General features: G+C 44.0%; 2 protein-coding genes across 4 annotated transcripts in view; one reads left to right on the plus strand and one right to left on the minus strand.

Annotated features, from left to right (window-relative positions):
* NHSL1 (NHS like 1) overlaps window positions 1–5489 on the minus strand; it is a 137709-nt gene extending 132220 nt beyond the window's left edge. Inside the window, exons 1-2 of one of the 3 annotated variants that reach the window (XM_053382034.1) lie at window positions 5421–5489; window positions 4393–4747 (exon numbers count right to left, since the gene is read on the minus strand). In XM_053382034.1, coding sequence (XP_053238009.1) covers window positions 4393–4720 — 328 coding nt within the window. In that variant the 5' untranslated portion in view covers window positions 4721–4747; window positions 5421–5489. Of the gene's footprint in view, window positions 1–4392; window positions 5363–5420 lie in introns of those variants that run through there. The other 2 variants (XM_053382039.1, XM_053382043.1) reach the window with 2 other exon arrangements.
* An 8615-nt stretch (window positions 5490–14104) lies between these two features.
* On the plus strand, window positions 14105–21178 carry CCDC28A (coiled-coil domain containing 28A). Its single transcript, XM_053382053.1, has 6 exons — window positions 14105–14325; window positions 16175–16369; window positions 18632–18795; window positions 19593–19747; window positions 20287–20309; window positions 20658–21178. Exons 2-6 carry the CDS (start codon window positions 16212–16214, stop codon window positions 20710–20712), a joined length of 555 nt encoding a protein of 184 aa, XP_053238028.1. The 5' UTR covers window positions 14105–14325; window positions 16175–16211; the 3' UTR covers window positions 20713–21178.
* Window positions 21179–21586: the final 408 nt, after the last annotated feature.

Consider the following 21586-nt stretch of genomic DNA (forward strand, 5'->3'; position numbering starts at 1 on the left):
ATATAGCCATAATGTATTTTGTACACAAATAAATCATGCATCCTACCCAGCGTCCTGTAGAATGACTGATTTCTAGGTTTCAAATACAAGAAGAAACATCTCATTTAAAACCCATGTTTTTCAAGGTATTTTTTTTACAATTTTAAGAGAAGGGGGGGAATAGGGGTCCAATAGGATCTAGAAGTTCCTAGTCAAAAAAACAACTAAGTTTAGTAGACTATTATATACTTCCTTTCAAGACTCTATAAGTAAATTCAATCCAGCTTCAGTATTTGCAGAGAAACACACAAAAAGTCCTATATTGGAAATGGATGAGTGTTCCAAGAAACAACTTTTACAACAACAACAAAAGTGTCAGTTTGAAAATGCAAATGGAAGATGCTATTCCCAATATGTCCATAGCTGAAACAGAACTATTTTAACCACAACTGTGGGACCTCACAAAATGTCAACTGGCTTTCAGCAACCTCAAATACATTTTTTCTCCTCTCAGCATCTACCACAAGCAATAAGGACCCTAACTCAAGGATAGGGAAGCCTAGGACCAACAGCATACATTAAAACTAACACAGGGAATGTTTACAAACTTCAAAAGTTAAAAAGGCATATCAATTTGGTCAAATGGCAAGAGATAGATGCACAAGCAGAAGCACAACCAAGTTGCCTATACTGCAACTGTATGCTAGGATAAACCAGTACTATGTAATCATAATAAAATCAAACATATGACATTTAAAACAATCCAAGTTATGACAGTGTAGATCATTATGCAGGTATATTTCAAACTCTCCCTCCCCTATCTCACTTTAAAATAAAGTAAGACAGACAACTTTGTGGAAAATATGCATTAATAGCCTGAATTTAGAGAATATACTAATGCACTGCCGTATTAACACACCTTGGCTGAGCCATAAGCCATGATTAAGCGAATTAGATGGTGCATGAACTGTGAGCTGGCCATGTTACTTCTGAACCAGTGCTCAAACAACCATGAGCTAAAGCCAAGGTTTGTTCTTGACTTTCCCAACTGTTTGTTTGGGACAAATTTATGTCAAATTTAATGGACTGTATTGTAATACTTTAATCATTTTAATTGTTTTGCAATCGACAACAAATTGAAATAAAAAGAGAATTATATTTTAAGAAGAAGTGAACAGAGACACAAATTTTAGTGTAAAGAAAGGGAAACAGCTAATGTGGCAAATTAAGGCTGAAAACTGATACCCATCAGAAAAGCTGACAAACAAGCTCCTCTACTCTCCTGAGCTCACTACCCTTCACCCATTGTAGCCTTCCTTTCACAGAGTGGGACAAACAGCAAAACTGCAGAAGGGAGAAGGGGGAAGGGAAGAAAGGACACACAGAGACTGAAAATTTGTTCACGGAGCTAGCAGGAAATGCCAAACACTGCACACAGGAGCTAACAGTTTCTTGAATAAGGCTGGAGCTTACAGTGGGAAAACTTTGTCATGCTCTACCTCTGAACTTTGGATGGCAGGGTCTCCGATAACACAAAGGAAGTACGACTTGTTTTGCATCTACCCTGAACAGTCAAAATGCACTATCCCAACACCAAGCGGTAATATTATTTGAATAATATTTCCATGGGAGCTTTCTCTTTTCAAAACAAACAGAACTCCATGGATCATGCAATTTTTTTCTTGCTTGCCTTGGAACTCTGAATAACCTGTACACATAAAAAGCAAACTACTTCATCAGCACAGTTTGCTAAATGTGGGTAATGTCTGAGAGGGTAAAATTAAGGAGTGGGGGGCGGATTTGATGGTGAGATGCATTTAGTATGAGGCAAAGCACTAATACACATACATTTGATCAAGGAACATGTATTGAAAAAATGCAACGTATTGGAAAGTGTTAGTAATGCATTTGTAAGCACACTCAGAAGCAAGTCTCTTTATATTTAATGGGACTTATTCTCAAGAAAGTTTGTATAAGATTACTTTTTAAATCAAGAGTACTTTTTAAATCAATCACTTCTGTATGTTGTTAATTCAGTACATACAACATATGAGCCCTAAAGGTAAGTAGTGGCCAGTGATGCCTGACTAGAATTACGGTACTATTTTTTTCAATGGGCAAGATCAAGAAGGGCACACAATGAAGTATTCTGAGTGGTAGGTTTATTCATTGAAATATATGAATGGAAGTTGGAACAAGGACAGCAGGGCAGATTTTTCACACCACCTTTTGAAGCCAATTTTTTAAATTTAAAACCTTTTTATCCAACCATTCCACTGTAAGTGTCTTCGAGGCAGTTTTTTTATTTTATTTTACAACTCTGGTTCAAAACAGTAAGACAATATAAACAATAGTAGTTTAAAAATGAGTTCAGCAGTGCTAACAATGATATCCAATAATAAGAAATACAGTTACAACCAAAATAATATTAGACAAATAAGACAAGTGTAGGCTGGTGTCTAAGACATAAAGGTCAAGTTGTGCCAGGTGAGCATGCCTGAGTAGAAAGTGAATCCTATTGCTATAGAAAAGAGTCTGTCCAGTGACCAACCTCTGAAGGGGGAGCTCCCAGTGAAGACCTTTAGTTGCATATCTCAGTTTACAGGCAGACTCGTCCAGGACTTCCCAAATTATTTGGGGATTTAAAAACTGTTTAGCACTTTAAATGTGTTGGGCTTAAGTCTTTCAGCTAGGATAGATCTTTTATGTATAGTACCGAGAAATCTGTTGCAAGGCAAGGCCCTGCGAACAGTCTGGCTGCAGTACAGTATTCTGAACCAGTTGAAGTTTCCAAGCACTTTTCAAAGGCAGCCTCATGAATAAAATTGATGCAGTAATCAAGCCTTGTTGCTACCTATATATGTGTGCCCATTGGCAAAGCTCAATCTAGCATTGAGCATCCTCAAAGTAAATTCTGCATGGTTCTATCTAACATGGAGAAGACATATACTGAAATTAAGACTTACTTGTGAAACTGTCTGTGGTCACAGACCTATCAAGAAGAACTTAGCCTTGCCCAAAGATTTCCATGACTGGGCACAACTTAACCTTGCCTAATGATTTCAAGGGGGCTTAAATGAAGGTAAACATACCTGGGTTGCACCTAATGTGTTCTTAATTTACTGAGCAGCATTCTTAGGGAATACTGAGACTTAACGCATCTTTAAAGTGAAAAATGTTCTTACAGAGAGATTGAATGCACTTTTACAAGCCCACTTACACGTTTTCCAAAACAATGTGCTTTATTATGCTCAGGGTTTGATTTATCAAAGGAATTCATGAAAGAGACACTCCTCAAATTATAACATTACCAAAGCAAGCTTCCTCTGAACTAATCAGGTCAAACAAGAACCACATTTCCACTAGCATCTGAGAAGTTGTTAAAAGAACTGGAAAGAGTTTCTCAATGAGCAACACAAATGGTTTTTGAATCTGAATTGTCAGTGATTCATTCCTTTTTTCCCTTCCACTGTTCTTTAAAACAAACATACACACACAGCACGCAGATGTGCAAGGGTGCTGGCCAGATTTTCCTGATTTAAAAAAGAAAGCCTTCTACTATGATCACACCTCAAGCATGCACTCGGCAAGCAGATAATCATGTTTGACAAACATATATAAATGTAGCTCACTGAATGCACACAGACCAAGTACCCATATTGTGCAGACTGCCCTAACGTGTGAAGAGACTCTTAATCCCAGAACAGACTCCAATTTCAGAACATTTTGGCCAACGCCCAACTCCATAAAGAAATACCCCTGTGTGTGTGTGTGGTTTTTTTCCAAATACATTTTGCTGTAAGATTTCTGCCTGGGAGAGGCAGAGCATTTCAGCAATGCAGCCAAACCCGTGGAGCCTGCACCGATTGCAAGAGTCGCCAGCCTGACCCCTACAGCCCACTAAAAAGGTCCAGTTGGGGAGATCTGCTGCCCAGCCCGACTCTTGGGGGAGGGGGCTCAGTTCTTCACTACAAAGTGGGGAAGGGGGTGGTCTACCTGCCCTCCAATTCCCAGCTGCAGGCAAGGGTGTCAACTTGGATAAAATACGGTAGGGCCCACGTATGCCTCAACCTACATAATCGAGCACAAGACGCAGTGCACGCAGACCATTTGAATGGCAGGGCTCATCAATTGGGGGGGGGGGCAGCAGTCTCCTTAAATATTTTAGGGGGGGAGGCAAAGGGACCCCGGCCCCTTGGCTCCTATGGTTGCAGGCGAGACTTCCACCCGTTTTGCTGCCCCCCTCCCCATCCCCTGCAGCCAGCCTCTCGTCACACAAAACGGCAACGAGGGGCTCTAGGAGGCGACCCAGGGCAAACCCACTACCACAGCCTGGTCTGAACTCTCGCCAAGCCAGCCAGGCAGCCGCCCACCGCGCCCTCCCGGCTCCCTCCAGCCCCGTGAGAGACTTACGGATTTTGACTTTGCGGTGGTCCAGGCGGGCGGCGAGAGCCTTGAGGGAGTCGAGGCGGTGCTGGAGGCGCGCGCTGCGCCGCCCCAGGCTGTCCGCTTGGGTCTGGATGCCGCCGAAGACGTCGCCGGCGCAGCGGGAGAGGTCGGAGAGCTGCCAGAGGAGCGAGACGAGCGAGTGCGAGCAGACCTCCTCCAGGGAGCCGAAGAGGAGCCCTTCCGCGCCGCCTCGCCCGGCGGGCGAGCCTCCTTTGTCCCTCGGAGCCGCCGCCGCGTCCTCTTCCAGGCGGCACAGCCTGAGCGGCGACACCGTCCTCAGGGGGAAAGGCATCGCGCGGGCTCTGGGGCGAAGGCTGCTCTGCGGAGGGGAGGGAGCAAAACTTACATCCACCACACGCACAAGTCCAAGAGCCTCTCCTTTTTGTTCTCCTGCCTCTTTCTAGAAGACTCAGTAGTTGTTTGAGGCCGCGCGGGGGCTGCAGCCGTGAGCCCGGCCGGCCGAGGGGCCGAAGAGGAGGCGCCACAGGTACATTGCAATGCCTCTCTGCAAAAGGGAGCGAGCGAGCGAGTTCGCCCCGCGGGCTCCTCCGCCGCTGGTGCTGCTACCTCAGGAAGAAAAAGCACGGGGAAAGGGGGTGGGGAAACACGGCCGCCCTGCCCTGACTGGCTCGGGGGGGGGGATCCAGCCGGGGACCCCTCTCGCTCGCCGCCGGAGACGGAGGAACAGGAAAAGGAGCCGCGTTTCCCCCGGAGGAAGCGTGGGAGGGGGCTTGGAAGCGGCGCCGGAGAGCGCGCGGGATCGCGGGCTGGAGGGAAGAGGGAGAGAGCTAAAGCTCGCGGGGGGGAGAAGAAAGGCGACCCACCCCCGCGGTCACCTGGGATCCCCTGCTCTCGCTTTTCCAAAACGCTCCCAACCCGGAAAAACGAAAGCAGCCGAAGGGGAGACGGCGCAAAGGAACTCGACTCCACAGAAAGCTGGGAAAAGAAAATGTTTTTTGGGAGGGAAAACAATAATAAAGGCCGCCGCCTACCTGTAGCTCTCCAAACTGGAGCTACTGCCCCAGCTACTCCTTGCCTCCCAGCAAGCCGAAGGTGGAACTCTTCCCTCCCTCTTTTTCCCTCTCTCTCTCTGCCTGCATTCACTCTTTCCGCCGCTTGGTGTCCGAGGGTTACTTTCTCACACACATACACACGCACGCAGGAAGAATCACGGCAGGTATCGTCTGGCTCCCAAATAATCACATTCTCTAAAACACGGTTGCCCACTCCACCATCACCCCTCCACCATCACCTACTGGGATGCCTTGTGTAACAGGTGAGAGAGAGATAAGAGCATAAAGTTGGGAGGAACCCAGCGGTGGGCAAAACGGCTACGGAGGCAACTGCTGTGGCAGTTCAACGTTTTCTCCGGCTTCTCGTCTCCCGCCCCCTTTTCTCTCTCTCGCAGTATTTATTTACGGTCCTAGTAACTCTTTACCCAGCGGAGCTTGCTCCCAGGGAAAAAAATTGACATAAGATTGGAGCCTTAGGAGCTGGATTGCGTTACTGTGTCCCGCTGCAAGCTGGGAGCAAAGAATAGTCAACACACTCCGAGTTGCACCCAAACGTACTAGCCCAGTTGCCCCAATCTAGTTATTTGTGTATTACTGTTTTTATGTCCCAAGATTTAGATATCATTTGATTGCAATGCAGTTTACAAAAAAAAGTAAAACAGTAACTTACTTGGTAAAAACAGTTCAACTACTATTTAAAACTTTTTTTAAAAAATCAATTATAAACTAAACACCAGATTAAAGCACACGCCCACATTCTCCCTGTTTGGAGAGGCTTGCCTAAACAAAAGTGGTTTTAGCAGGCTCCCAAAAGAGTACAGTGAAGGCACTGCCTGGTGTCAATAGGTGAAGAGTTGCAAAACACTAAAAGATTAATTTCTTACAAATCTGGGAAAAGTATTAATGTGGCACCTGTAACAGTGCCAGTTCTGCAGATCAAACAGGTTAAGTGGGCATATATGAGGTAAGGTGATCTCTCAAGTAAACTAGTCCAAACTGCTAAGGGTGCCTCCAAATCCCATTCTCCAGAGCTGATCCAGGAGGATACCATGGTCAATGGCATCAAAAGCCAAAGAGAGATCAAGAAGCAGGAGCCTGGTTGCATTCTGCTTGTCTCTGTGCAAGTCAGATCAGCCTCTGGACGGATGAGTATGGTCCTATATTATTATGGACCAATTTGACATTTGGAAACAGTACCACCAAACCATAGGACTCAGCAGATAAGCTACCAGTAACTTATAGAGGAGTGAGAAGACTAGAACAAGGAATAACGACCCTATATCAGCTGGATAGCTCAGTTGGTTAGAGCATGGTGCTGATAACGCCAAGGTTGTGGGTTTGATCTCCAGCTGCATTTTCCTGCATTGCAGGGGGTTGAACTACACTAGAGATCCTCAGGGTTCCTTCCAACTCTATGATTCTACCTAAGCCTCTGCCTCAGATAGTGGTCAGACTCAGCTCCTCCACCCCAACTGTACCTTCCCTTGCCCACTGCCACTGAAATTGGGGCAATATCTTGGCAACTCCCCGCTACCTGCCCAACCAGACACATTTTACACTGTCATTCAATAACATCATATATAACTGGGAAGTTAGAGCCACTTAGGCCCAGCACATGCCACACTGTCAGGAGAAAGATGGTAAGGCCACTTCAACCCTTCTCCCTCTGTCTAACACTCAGGGGGAACCTCACCAAACCACACTGCCCCTCTAGAAGACTCTCACCCTAAGTGAGGGTCACAGGCCTGTCTCCCACAGCATCGAGCCTATAATTCTTTACCTTGATTGACAGTGGGGAGCACCCCTGTTACTCCCTGAAGTGATGACCCAAAACAGCAATCCCTTTGGGTAGTGCCTCCTTGCTAAATGACCCTGCTGCCCACAACAGAGCCTGTTCATATTGCAAGGCAGGCTCTGGCCCACACCCCAGCTGGATTCACTCAGCCAGCAATCAAACAGTACCCAACACTGCAATCAGCACTCTCTTACCTGCAGGGAAATATCTCACTGGACAAACAAACTGATGCAGACAGAAAACATACACAGACCAGGCAGGAGCCAGAATGGTGCCAACCAGTCCCTCTGTAGGTCTGCTCCAAGATTTTCCAAGATCGTAACAATTATTCTCTTTGCTTCCTTAATAGTTAAGAATTCCACTCCTGCCAAACTACCACTTCTACAAGGACTGAGGGGAAAACGCTCACCTGTCTGGTCTCCACTATAAGATTTCACAGGCCAGGAAATTAAGATTGTACGAAATGGGATACTGATCTATCCATTCAGGGAGCAAATTTATTACAAAATGTACCATTCCTGGACAGGATGCTTAATTTAGAACTTTAGCATCAACCACCTATGTCCTTGATGGCTTTTACTAGCACATTATAGGTTTACATGTATGTATAAAATATTTATAGATAAATATTAAAATTCAATACATTAAGTGTACTCTAGTACAGACATCACATAAATTAAAATAAATTTGTCAAAGCAAAATTCAGAATGGTTAATATTATGTATGTCGTATACTTTTGGAGGCAGTAGACCTCTGAAGGCCAGTTGTTGCAGATGACAGTCCAGTTCAACTGTAGTAATATATAATACCATTGTCCGTTCAATTTATAAGAGTATTTCTAAAACTTTTTGAATTTGGACTTTAAAAAAACTTAGTTTACTACCTCCCCACTTCTGCATGTCCACAAACAAGCCAACAGTAGAGGCTAAAGCAGATTCAATACTGTAGTTCCATGCTGCAAATGCCTTGTGTTACTCACCACAGCAGCTGCATTACATAAGTGAAAGAGGGATCAAGTGTGATCCTATCCCCCACTCTCACAGTGTTCAGGAGAGGCTAGGAATACAAATTCAAGTTTTAATCTCTCTTTTATTTTTCAAAGAGCTATTATTCCATAAGAACTTTGGGGGATAAATAATTAAAGACACAAAGAAAAGAGTCCCATAGATCAGCAAAAGATGAATGGCAAGTGCTTGCCCTGCTGTTGAATAGTGTACTTCATTAATTTATACTGGTGTAGTATCTAGTTCTAGGTAACAAAACATTGAATGGAAGACCTCAAACAGTACATAATAGATTTAGGGTCAGTTGATATGACTCATGGGGTGCATGCCTTCTGTCTATGACTGCAAAAGATTTTTGCAAGTTCAGATGCTGGTGAACCCATTGCAATGCAGTAATCAGAAGAAACTAGAGATCAACATGGCATTGTAAGTGATACAGCAGTAGAAGCTGCCTTCTTTAATTATTGTTTCACTCTGCATGACAAATTTCAGAACATGTTCAGCAGAAAAATAGTCGGCCATTCACCCAACATTTACATGAAGCTCAAAAGACTTGGGATGGTTAACAGGTGCAGGGCCCAGGAGACCGCCCCCACCATTTCCTCCTTAGGAATTGGGAGGAAACCGGCAGTGCCTCCTCTTCACCAAGAGGCTGATGTCAAGGTAGCATTGGGAAAGCTGTAGACCAGGGGTAGGCAACCTAAGGCCCAGGGGCCGCGTGCAGCCCAATCGCCTTCTCAATCCGTCCCGCGGACGGTCTGGAATCAGCATGTTTTTACATGAGTAGAATGTGTCCTTTTATTTAAAATGCATCTCTGGGTTATTTGTGGGGCATAGAAATTCATTCATTCCCCCCCCCAAAAAAATAGTCCGGTCCCCCACATGGTCTGAGTGACGGTGGACCAGCCCATGGCTGAAAAAGGTTGCTGACCCCTGCTGTAGAGGATGTGGCAGATCTGGCTTCCAAGGAGTGCGTTGCAGCTGTTGCTGCTACTGTGGCGGCGGCAGCGGTAATTGATGCATCCTGTCACCCGTGGCGGTTGCCTCACCTTGCCTCATGGGTGGACCAGTCCTGGTTGTATGCAACCAAGTAATTGCACAAGAGGAACTCACTTTCCATATTCTTCTCCTGTGTGCCCCCTACCAAATTTGCTCTGGCATTTCCCAAAACCCTCTAGAGTTGATTTGGGAGTGGGCCTGAAAGGTGAGGATGGGGAGGAGAAGTTCCACTCACACAATGACTTAGTTAGATTTAACCCCCCCTTTTTTTTTTTAGTTTACTGCATTTTACTTCCACTGTTCATGTCATTTAAACCAGCTGTAGTATTATTACTATTATCAGTGGGAGTGTCTTCAATCCTGCAAAACGAGTTAGGCACTCTTCCCTGCACCTTCCTCTCTGCCCCATCTTTAACCTTTCACCTCAATCAGATGGGAGTGAATCTGTTGAAAAGAAATGTTATCCTCCATTTTACTCTGAACGACTGAAATGTCATTTTATTTTTTGGACACTGCTTCATAAGTTGGCTGAAGCAACACAGATAGCAGCATTATATATCTTCTATTTAGATTTGAAAGAGGGTTTCCAAATATGTAAAGCGGGGGTCTGTAGGTATGTCATGTACCCACCTACAGAACATCCATCTTGTAAGGATTCCGTTTCAGTGCACTGGCCCTCATCCAGCGTGTTATTGTTCTCCAAGCTCTGATCCAGCTGCTTCTGTGCCTCACCTGATTCTGATGGAATGGAGTGATAGATCTGGGTGTCATCAGCAACTAATATAGAACAGAAACTTGCATAGGGATCAGGCCTCCTCACATGACTTAAGCTGTTCTGACCTATGAATACTCAAGAGGCTTCTTAAGTTTTACCTGATCAAAGAATGAAACTACATTATTTTTACATGTGCAATAGTTACTGCTGATGCACTGTGTGGATTTTTGTCAGTAACACTATGGCTTGGATGCTACGTTCCTGTGAACAGAATTCTGCTCACACAGCGCTAGGGTGGGAAAGCAATTTCACCCTTCCCTATGCAGCCATGGAAATCTGCCCTAAAGGGTTTAGCACCCTCTGGAACAGTGCAGGAAGTGGCACTGGAGGCTGTGGGGGAAATAAAGAATTGTGGGGCGGGGGACCCCAGAAGAGCAATGTAAGATCCAAGTCTATGTTGTATATTGACTAGATCTGACATTTTATTTTGCCTTGGCTAACACTGAAATGGGACGCAGGTGGTGCTGTGGATTAAACCACAGAGCCTAGGACTTGCCGATCAGAAGCTCAGCGGCTCGAATCCCCGCGACGGGATGAGCTCCCGTTGCTCGGTCCCAGCTCCTGCCAACCTAGCAGTTCGAAAGCACATCAAAGTGCAAGTAGATAAATAGGTGTTTCCGTGTGCTGCTCTGTTTTGCCAGAAGCGGCTTACTCATGCTGGCCACATGACCCGAAAGCTGTACACCAGCTCCCTTGGCCAATAAAGCGAGATGAGCGCCGCAACCCCAGAGTCGGCCACAACTGGACCTAATGGTCAGGGGTCCCTTTACCTTTACCTAACACTGAAATCAATATGAGGAAGGAATTATGAAGCAATTATCCTTTAAAATAGGATAAAGGTCTTAAATGTGTATTGGAATGACTTTTAAATGGTGGATTTATGTGTGTTGTTGTGTGAGAGAAAAGAGATTAAATGTTTATAGTTGTGAAGAAAAGCTTTGAAAAGAGACAAATGTGTAGTAAAGGCAATTAAGTATGACCTCATCCCATGCATTCAAGCATGTTTTTTTTTTCCTTTTTCCTGGAAGTCTAATATTATTTTCTAGTCTTTCAGGTTCACTCCCCTGAAGGTGCTACAGGTTTCCCATTCTACTCTCCCCTTTTCTTTTCTTTTGAAGTGGAGGACACTAAGTACCAAGCCAGCAAGGAGGCCCTGTTTAAGAGAGAAAGCATATTTTATTACTGCTGAGTGGACAAAAAAGTGGTCAAACCAGCAGCAGCAGCATGTCCAATGGAAACACACCAAAAAGAAACAAGAAATAAAGCTGCTACAAGAAAACTTAATTGTCAAAAGAGAAAGACAGGGAGAAGCAGCAGCAGCTTACATTCAACACATGCTGAGGTAAATTTGTTCCTCAGGGGTCATACAGAAATTCTGTGAACATGTTCCAAATCTCAATGAGGCAACATCAGCTACAGCGTTCTCTGATGTTTTCCCATATCGGTGTTTTATGAGGTTTTCTTTGTAATGCCGAAGTAGCAGGGGGAAACACAGGCCCATAATAATGATAAATGCATGCATCGATTACACTGCTCTCCCAACAGTATCCCCCGAAGTGTAGAAGGTCAGTTGTGGATTTGGCTTTCTGGTTGTGTTGGACACTTACCAATGAGTACTGAAAGATTCACCCTAGGTGTGATTGTGGTTGAATACAACATGCTTGTCACAGGTAGGGAGGGGGACACTAAATGGAAGGTTTTAGGATGGCCACCATTAGGACCAATCCAAGACATTTTGGCACCTGAGGCAAACCACAAAATGGTATGGTCTGTTTCGCCCCTCCTCCCGTCAGGGAAGGAGTGAAGATCTACATCAGGAACAAAGGGGGAATAAAGATCAACACTGGGAACAAGAGGATGGTACTCACTTCAACATTACCATATGGGAATCAAAGGTCATTGTGGATGGGTAGGGAAGGAGCTCACTCTAAAACACACTGGCCAGGTGCAGAGCCCAGAAATGCCCAGAGGGCAGCCCCCACCATTTCGTCCCATGCTGTGGGAGGAGACCAAGAGTGCCTCCTATTCGCCAAGAGGCTGCTATAGAGGTGGCATGGTGGGGACTGCTGAGGAGGCGGCAAGGAGTGCATGGCAGTGGCGGTGGCAGCAGCAGCAGCAGACAAGGCATTCCTTGGAGACTGGATCTGCTACCCCGTAGATCCTGCCGCCTGAGGTTGTAGTCTCACCTTGCCTCATGGGTAGGGTGGCCACCATGTACATGAGTCTCAGGGCCACTTCAGAAGGCTTTACAAATCACTCCACAAAGAGCAGCCTGCAGTTCTCGGAAGAAAGTTAACATCTGACCTGCGCTTCCTGGAACAACTGCCACTTTTCAGTAGCAATTGATGCCAGCATAACAGCTGAAAAATGTGACACTGTCCTCCTGAAAACCACTGCTGGAAAGTGGTAGCTGCATCTAGGGATACACCAAGTCGGAAGTTACTTCTTCCACAGTATACTTGGGGATGGTTGGGTCACTTCACTTGGAAAAATCTGAATAAGTGTTTAGGCAGAAGCAATGTGTGTAGCTGGAAAATAGATTGCATTACATTTACTTCAACTCAAAACTATAGTTAGTATGTGCTATCTTTGCAACAACTATTTAATTCACAGTTTATCTCTTGATGTGTCGCTATCATAATAAGGTTTATCATTAACTGGGACAGATTCCATTTTAAAATCCAATGCACTTCTGCCACTGCAGGGTGAAGTAAAGGGCAATGATTTGTGACTGCAGTGAAGTGGCTGCCTGAGCACTGGCCTACCACAAGTTCAATTTCCAGAACTGTGTTGACAATTCTAAGTAATCATTTCCATAGAGAGCCACAATTACACCCAAAATTACATACTGGACAGTAATACTCCTTTCCCACTCTAGCAGGATAAACATGAATTTGGCATTGTTGTTTCAAATTCTGAGCTGCAACTAACTTGGAATCTACAGTGCCCTGCTTAAGAGCACAGATGAGCCAAACTGAAAGCCACATTTGTTTATCTGTCTGCCCCATGCACATAAAACACGAGGATAAGTCTATTTTTTTGTAAGAAAAGGTGCCTGTGGAGGAGGGGAAGTGAACTCTGCCCCATTTTCTCCCTGTGCTCCATCCCTACAGGCACGTTTCTCCCCATGCCGGCTCTGATACCAAAGAGACGAAAAGTGTACGCAGCAATGGAGCGTGTGGCGAAGACGGGGAGGAGGAGAGGGATGGTTTCATTTCCCTTCGCTCACATTCACCTTTCATTCTAAAAATTAGATGCTTCAACTGAATCTTGGAACAGATGGATATCGTCAGGGTTTTCCTGCAGCAACTCGGTAACTGATCACCAGTGCTTCCTGTTAGTGTAAGGGAGCGTAGGAGAACTGGCTCTAAACACCTGCTTGGCATTGAATCCAGAAGGGTATGCATTCGAGTGAACATGCGTACGATCAGGATATTTATTGCAGCGCTGGAAGCAAGCAAGAGAGGAGTGCTATGAATTCACACAACGGAAGAGAGAGAGAGAGAGAGAGAGAGAGAAAGAAAGAAAGAAAGAAAGAAAGAAAGAAAGGAAGGAAGGAAGGAAGGAAGGAGAGGTCAAGGGTGCATCTTTGTGCTGGTGAGAAAGAGCAGCAACACTCTGGAGCTTTTTTAAAATGCTCTATTCTTGAGGAGCAGAGCAGGTGAGCCGACGCAGCCCCTGAACAAGAACAAAAACTGAAATCTCTGCATTTCCTTTCATTTCGTTTTCCGCCTGAGAGGGCGCTCCCTTTTCTCTAATCAAGGGCCCGTCCTTATTGCGAGCCTACCTACGCGCTCCGCCCTTGCCAATTATGGACAACCGCAATTAGCAAAGCCAATCAGTGCTGCTCTCAGAGGAAGGGCTCGTGCCCACTTCCTTCTCCCTTCCAGGATCATGCTGCTTTTTCCTAGTAGAGTCTCTCTCTCTTTGCCGCGGGGGATCACGGGAGTTGTAGTCTCTTGGCGTTGAAGGCCGCGCCCGCTACCCGCATCGAACGGCGTTATATGAAAAGGCGATTCATTCTCCTCGCTCCTTTTTCTTCGTGCGTTCCTTGGCCTTCCTGTAAAACACCTTCGGCGCCCCGCCTATTTCCCCTCTTATCGAAATGGATTGTGGGAAATGTATTTTTTCTCTCGACAGAAACATGCCGTTTGGGATGAAATCGTACTACAACTCCCAAAATGCGAAGGAACTATCACGCGGCACGGGAACGCCCCCGTGAGGCTCTTTCAGGTCACATGACCATCACGGATGTTGCTTCCGTAAATATCAGGCTGAAATGCTTCAATTCGGACAAATGTGAACTCCCAGGTAAGGTGGATCTAGCGAGGGGGGAAGAATTTTGGTTTCCGTTCTCTTCCGTCAGTCAGAAAAGAGCTTTACTTGGAAAAAGGTGGCAAAATTGGCCTTCCAACAGCCGGAAATTATTTCTATCGCTCCAATATTTTAGATGTGATAAAAGGCTCTACCAGTGTTCTTTGATCTGTTCCTTAAACATATTTTTAAAATATGCAGTTTTGGGAATAAGTGCTGACTTTAAGTTAGATGAGATTTTTTTTGTTTCCTGTGTTTTTGCCCCGCTCTCGTAGAACAGCAACTTTGTTCATGCCAGGAGGGAGTTGGTATTTTTTAATTGCTTTAAAAATTATTAATAAAAGGGATTTACCTGACGCTACTGCTTGCCCTGCAGCAAATTGGACCATCCATCTTCATCAGACAGTCATAGAATTGTAGACTTGGAAGGGATCCTGGGGGTCATCTATTCCAACCCCCTGCAGTGCAGGAATCTCAGCTAAAGCACCCATGTCATATGGCCATCCGGCCTCTGATTAAAAACCTCCAAGGAAGGAGAGAGCACCACTTTACAAGGGAGTTTGTTCCACCGTTGAACAGGTCTTACCACCAAAAAGTTCTCCCTGATGTTTAGTCAGAATCTCCTTTCTTGTAACTTGAAGCCTTTGGTTCAGGTCCTACAGAGCAGGAGAAAACAAGTTTGCACCATCTTCCATGTGACATCCCTTTAGATATTTGAATATGGCTATTTTATCTCCTCAGTTTTGTCTTTTCCAGGCGAAACATACCCAGCTCCCTCAACCGTTCTTCATAAGGTTTGGTTTTCAAACCTTTGATCATCTTGGTCTCACCCTCCTCTGCACACATTCCAGCTTGTCCGTATCCTTAAATTGTGGTGGCCAGAATTGGACACAGTACTCCAGGTGTGGTCTCACAAAGGCAGAACAGAGCAATACTTAATCTAAAGGCACACTGTTAAGATTTGTTGTTTGGCATTAGGCTGTCTATGAACATTAGTAAGGCTTTAAAATATTCTTCTAGCAATATTAATCAGATGTAATTCAACTGACAAGATTTGCATCACGTCAACTAAGTGACAAATTCCAGAAGAGTCACTATGTTGGTTTGTCCTAACAAAAGTAAGAAGAGTCTAGTGGCACCTTGAATAATATAATTTTATTATGGCCTAAACCTCCTTTGTCAGATAGATAAGGTGGCCTGCAGTTGACCATAATTGGAGTGTTAATAGGTGGCCATGCAACCTTTTCTGAATCTGTTAGAAATGTGCAGCCTAATTCTAATGTATATTTACTCAGCAGCTAATCCCACCGAGTTCAATGGAACTTTATTCCAGGTAAATATTGTAACTGCAATATATAATAAAAGTATATTGCTGTGGTGGATACAGTTGTAGGAACGTGTGCACAGCTAATTATTAGTTACTTATATTTTTCATGCTATGATTGCATAGACACTTAAAATATGGTCATATTTGGGCAACATATATTTCCCTGTATAATTATTTAACTATAAAATAGTGATTGATAGGTTACCTATTAAAAAAATATTTCAAGCAGAGATATTATTAAATGGCATTGGCCACACAAAAGCTAAAGCCAGCTTGCAAGCATAACATTCCAATTCTATGCATATTTGGAAGTAGAACCTTGAACAATGGGGATTAATTTTTATCAAATGCACATAAGAGATGTTTATATCTTTCTTCCTGACTGCACTCTTGGAAGTGCCTCACAGAACTTTAAGTATAAGTAAAAATACTCTAAAATTCATCTGTTAATATTAACCATACTCTTCAGTGGCACAGATAACACTATATATTATTTAATCTTTCCTCCTCAGAGCACAGAGAAGCATTAACCATATAGTACCAACAATCTGTCAAAATGGAAGAAAGAAAAAGTAAGAGAAGAAGTCCCAAATCATCCACTTCCCATGTTACTCAAGTGGTCAACAATAAGAAAAATTCTGTGCCTCCTAGCAAAAGTACAGTGTTTTCAAACCCTGCACCACAGCCACCTTCACAGAAACCAAAGTTTAAAAGGTAAATGCTCATATGTTTCCTGTTGTTGTCAAGCTGCTGGTCAAATTGAGGACAGAGAAAAAAAGAAGAAGTGATTTAGGCAGCCGCTTAATGAGCAATTAAAAGGCAAACACGAAGGGGAAAAATTTTTGGAGGCGTAACAGACCACGTGGGCAACTATACCCACACAGAGCGGCAGCCGAAATGCTCGTGGGCAGCTTCCCGAGAGGTGCTGCGGGCGGCTGCTCAACAGAACTCAAACTGAGGCAAAAGTACACATGGGCTCTGACGCAACAGTGGGGTTACGCTTGGTGGCGAAAGCAAGGGCACCAAATGGGGGGTGGCGTTTGAAGACACACACTAAAGCATGATGAAAAGAAGGCACACACACGAAAAGATAGCACACAAAAGGAAGACACACTCGGCGGCAAAAGCGAGGTCAGGAGGGGGAGCACACGCACTCCACCACGGCAACAGCACTAGGAGAGAGCCTCAGAGCCCACAAACACAGCATGCATTCAGCTCAGTCCCAGCGGCAGCCTCAAAGTAAAATTTTGGAGCAGAGGAAAGCAGTCACAAATTGGCAGACCCAACTACACACAGGGAGTCCCCCGAATTCCTCCCCTAAGCAGCGCCGCGGTGCCAAAGACACGCAGACCACACCCACCCACCCGCAGAGTGTCCAACTTAAAATCGGATGAGCGTTAGGAAATCAATTCGCTAACACCGGCGCCAGTTTGGAGGCAGGGAGAGACACCCGGTCGCTTATTTAAGGTTCCAATCAAGGCAGATTAAGTAGGGGAAAAGTGGAACGTAAAGAGACAAACAGTGGTGTTTACAAATCAGGCTGCATCAAACGCCTTGCTTAGCAGCGGAGCAGCCGGGGGCAGAAAGGAACAGAGCGAAAAGGACAGAAAACCTATCCTACGCAAATGAAACAATAGTAGAGAAGACAGTAGCCAAACAGAAAAGAAGGTGAAAACTTCTCTGCTAAAGGTCCTCTTCAAAGTAGCTCCACGTGTTCGCCGTAGCTGAGGCAAACAGACGGCACAACTATCCTGCTGACTCGCGGCGAGACGACAAAGAATGAGGCCGGGGAGAGGCTGGTGCCGCAGCAAAAGGCTGCTGAACACGCCCCCTCTCAGGCACCTGGTTGGATGCCCGCCGAGGGGCGTGGGCGCCAGCCAGGTGAGGCGGAGGCAGGGGGCTAACGCCCCCTGCAAGGGGCAGTGCTCGGGCTCCCGCCCACAACCACTCCCCTCTCTTACAGGGAGGAGAGTCTTAAACGTCATTAGATACAATGGCTCTTTATTTGTCCCTACGGCACGGCGAGCCACATGTGTAGACTTGGATTTTCAGTGATTGCTTTTTTGTACTACAGTTCTAGTAAAATCAGAAAAAGGGAAAAGTAATCAATCTAAATGTACTTCAGAGAATTTTACTGTTTTATCAGTTATCTTCCTGCAGCAAGGCACCCAAGACTATATACAAGCATATAATATAAATTCACTAAAACAGTAACAAAACCCAGAAATACAAAAAACAAATTTAGAAGGTAGAAAAATAACAATCCTACACCTAATATCAATTCATAAGATTGAGTAATAATTAAATGCAGTACTTTTTCCTCAAGCAAATACTTTGTTTCTAATGACATGAAGTCTGCACTGTTGATTAATTCCATGTGATCTTGTTCAAAATTTGTTTAAACTGCAGATATTACACATTTTCAGAATTCTGAGGTCTGTTGTTAGGCTACTTTTAATTTTATGATACAGGGTTTTTGAAATAGTGGGTTGTTGAATGCTTTTTAGAAAAAAAATTAACACATGGTTTGGATAGTCTTCAGTAAAACAATGAGACCCTTAAAAAGTTTCCATTTAGAATTCGTCAAACATTTTTAAGGAGATAAATCCTTGTCATTCAAGCAGTTATCTCTAATTCAGAAATTAGCATGCAGTCTTTCTTAGCTAGGAATTTTCCATGAAATCTTTGCATGATATCAGATAGAGCTCTTTTTCTTTCTTAATGAAATGTAAAATCCAGAGAAGCTGTTTGTACAATCAGATAACCATATCACTACCTTCATAAGTTGATACTGTGAATTGCAAACTAGAACACTAGTTTTAGATATAGCATAATGGATCAATCGTTAATTTATTTGTGCTTTTGTCCCAGGATGATATTTTCTTTAAGGCATTTGTCACATTGTACATTCAAGATAGCAAAGAGACTGAGAGCGCCAAGAAGATGGTAATAATTTAAATAACTTCTTTTTGTCAGGGGCATGAAAGAGAAAGCCAAAGCACCAGGAGCAGAAAGCAAAGGAGCACAGTCTGCTCCAATCCAGCACTCATTTCTCACTGATGTATCAGATGTTCAAGACATGGAGAAAGGACTTCTGAGTCTTCTGAATGACTTCCACTCTGGCAAACTTCAAGCATTTGGTAACTTGGCTGCTACTTCTCCACACAAACATGCCCTTCTTTCACATGTGAAAGTGTAGGATATGGCTGAAAGTCTTAAGTGTTGGCTAGACCTCTTAAAACTTAGGTGGTGTTTCACTAAACCGTCTCTCTCTCTAAATATGGGTATCTGTAGCAGAGGGGGCAGATCATGGTACTATTGCCAGACTTCGAAGTACAGTGGTACCTCCGGTTGCGAACGGGATCTATTCTGGAAGTCCGGCCGCATCCTGAGGAATTCACAACCAGAGGTGCCACTTCTACACATGCACACGGTGCGGTTTAGCACTTCTGTGCATGTGCGCGCAGCAAAACCCGGGAAAATACTTCTAGGTTTGCCGCGTTCACATCCTGAAAGACACACAACCAGAGGTGTGCGTACTGTACTGTAGAGCTATAATGTATTGTCTTATGCTGCATACTTTCGCCAGTGTAAATCTTCTAATTCTTTTATACAGTCGAACCTTGGAAGTCGAACGGAATCCGTTCCGGAAGTCCATTCGACTTCCAAAACGTTCGGAAACCAAAGCATGGCTTCTGATTGGCTGCATGAAGCTCCTGCAGCCAATCGGAAACCGGGTCAGACGTTCAGCTTCCGAAAATTGTTCAAAAACCGGAACACTCACTTCTGCTTTTCGATAGTTCAGGACCGAAACGTACGAGTTCCAAGGCATTTGGCAAACAAGGTACAACTGTATTGGAATAAGTAGAAGAGATGCTCTATTCCTTTACCTTTGACAGAACTTTGTTTTGATATTTCTGCATTCTGATTGTTTCAGGAAATGAATGTTCCATAGAGCAAATGGAACATGTAAGAGGAATGCAGGAGAAGCTGGCCCGCTTGAATCTAGAGCTTTATGGGGAGTTGGAAGAACTTCCTGAAGATAAGAGAAAAGTAGCTAGTGACTCCAATCTTGATAGGCTGCTGTCAGATGTAAGTATAAACAACGAGGAGATGGTCTACACAGTCACATCTGTATTCAGAAATTGGGAAGAGCTGAATGGAAGTTCTTGTAACAATAAGAGCCACATCTATAGATGCTAAGATTAGTTTTCTTAAGCACTGTACTTCCATGCTTGACTGAATAGAACTCTGAAGCTGGCTAATTCCATTGCTGTCTAAGCCTAAGCTTGGGCAACCAGAAGAATTCTGAAAATGGTACAATAATTACAGTAAGCCTGAATTTAGTTTTGCAGTGAACCAGAACAAGCATCTGTACTGGTTACCAAAATGCTTTTGGGCAAAGTGCTGATTGGTATCTATAAAGCCTTTGGGTCCAGGGCACCTCCTTTCATATCATTGGTATAATCAGCCTTCCTCCAGTGGAAGACTGCATTGGATCTCAGTCCTTTCTGTGAATGCAAGGAGCCCTCCCACTTGCAGAAGAGACACACTGGATCTAATTAACTGAAACTTGATTGCTTGGCTAATTTATCACTATCATGCTGATTCTCTGTTTTTTTGCATTGTAGCTGGAAGAACTGAATTCCTCTATGTATCCTTTTTGTGAAATGGCCTATGCTGATGAAGCAAGTGTTAATTGCCCAAATTGTACACCTTAGTTCGTAAGCAAATTGTAATGATGAATCCAGGTTAAACAATTTGACATCAATTCAACTCCTCAAACAAATTTTTTATTTTAAGGCTTTTATTTTAGGTTGTGTTAGATTAACAAACCCATGAAACATATTCTCCTATGTTCCTGTGGCTTCTTAATAATACTCTGCTTTTCTTGCTATTACCTTAAAAATTGCTGTTTTCAAAGTACGTATAATACTAGGAAAAATTGATGTTTTTATAGTTCAATCCTGTAAGATGCAGTTCCTTAACTTGCTTGTTTCAGACAAAAACTTCATTTAGCAGATGTTCAAGATGTTCCGAATACCAGCACAAGCTAAAATGCACCTTGTCTTTGTTTGTGTTTCGGAAACCCAGGGTGTCTTATTTCATTTCCAGTGGACTCTCTTTCTTGCTTCTGCAGCAAAGTATTTATATGCAAGTGAACATATTCACACATTCCTCTTAGCAGATGCGAGTTCTACATATCTGTCAGGGTTGGAATCTAGGGTACAGGATGACCATGTCTTGCTGCTATGCTTTGTATTACTGCCTTATCTACCGTGAAGTGTTTGGAAAACTTGAAAATGCGTTTTTATGCTGAGTGTTCGGATGATTTTGAGTTCTATATAAGTATGATTTTTAATATAATATGTTCAAATTTGATTAAATTAATAATGGAGCGTGGTGTTCCTGTTGCTTTCCCACAGTGCAGACAATCAGCTTAGACGTTCCTGTGTGTCTTTTTGCGGGTGATGCTGTTAAATGAGTGTTTAATTTATTTCGGCAATAAAATAATTCTAAAGATTGCTAGTGTTTTTCTCTACAGTAACAATTTATATGTCTACCACTGAGAGGTTCTTTAAGAGTGGCTTATTTTGGTGGGGGGCAAGGGGAGGTATTATACTGCAGTATCAGGGCTTGAGTCGGGCGTAGGTCAACAAAAAACAATAAATCACCCAAGGTCAGTGAAGTTAAAGCTTTATTCAAGTACAGGCCTAGCAGTCTCTTCCTAGGAGGTCTTGCCCCGATGACACAGTTGCAAGGACTAAAGGTCTCTTCCTTCCCACCCTTCTCTAAGGCTTCTCTTCTCCTGGGTTTTTCCTGCACAATCTCAAACCACGTCTGCACACAACTAAACTCTGTTCTGTACTTTTCATTTCTCTGTGTGTTCTTGGAGACACAGGGAAGGGGAGCTGGTCATAGCAGGATGGG

This window comes from Podarcis raffonei, chromosome 3 (genome assembly GCF_027172205.1).
Source record: "Podarcis raffonei isolate rPodRaf1 chromosome 3, rPodRaf1.pri, whole genome shotgun sequence".
NCBI lineage: Eukaryota > Metazoa > Chordata > Lepidosauria > Squamata > Lacertidae > Podarcis > Podarcis raffonei.

What these genes read in the sequence shown, in the direction of transcription:
- CCDC28A (XM_053382053.1), top strand. Translation starts at nt 16,212, where the DNA reads ATGGAAGAAAGAAAAAGTAAGAGAAGAAGTCCCAAATCATCCACTTCC. An exon ending in CAGAAACCAAAGTTTAAAAG is followed by an intron (nt 16,370 to 18,631) that starts GTAAATGCTCAT and finishes TCTTTTTGTCAG; the next exon opens with GGGCATGAAAGAGAAAGCCA. An exon ending in TTGATAGGCTGCTGTCAGAT is followed by an intron (nt 19,748 to 20,286) that starts GTAAGTATAAAC and finishes TTTGCATTGTAG; the next exon opens with CTGGAAGAACTGAATTCCTC.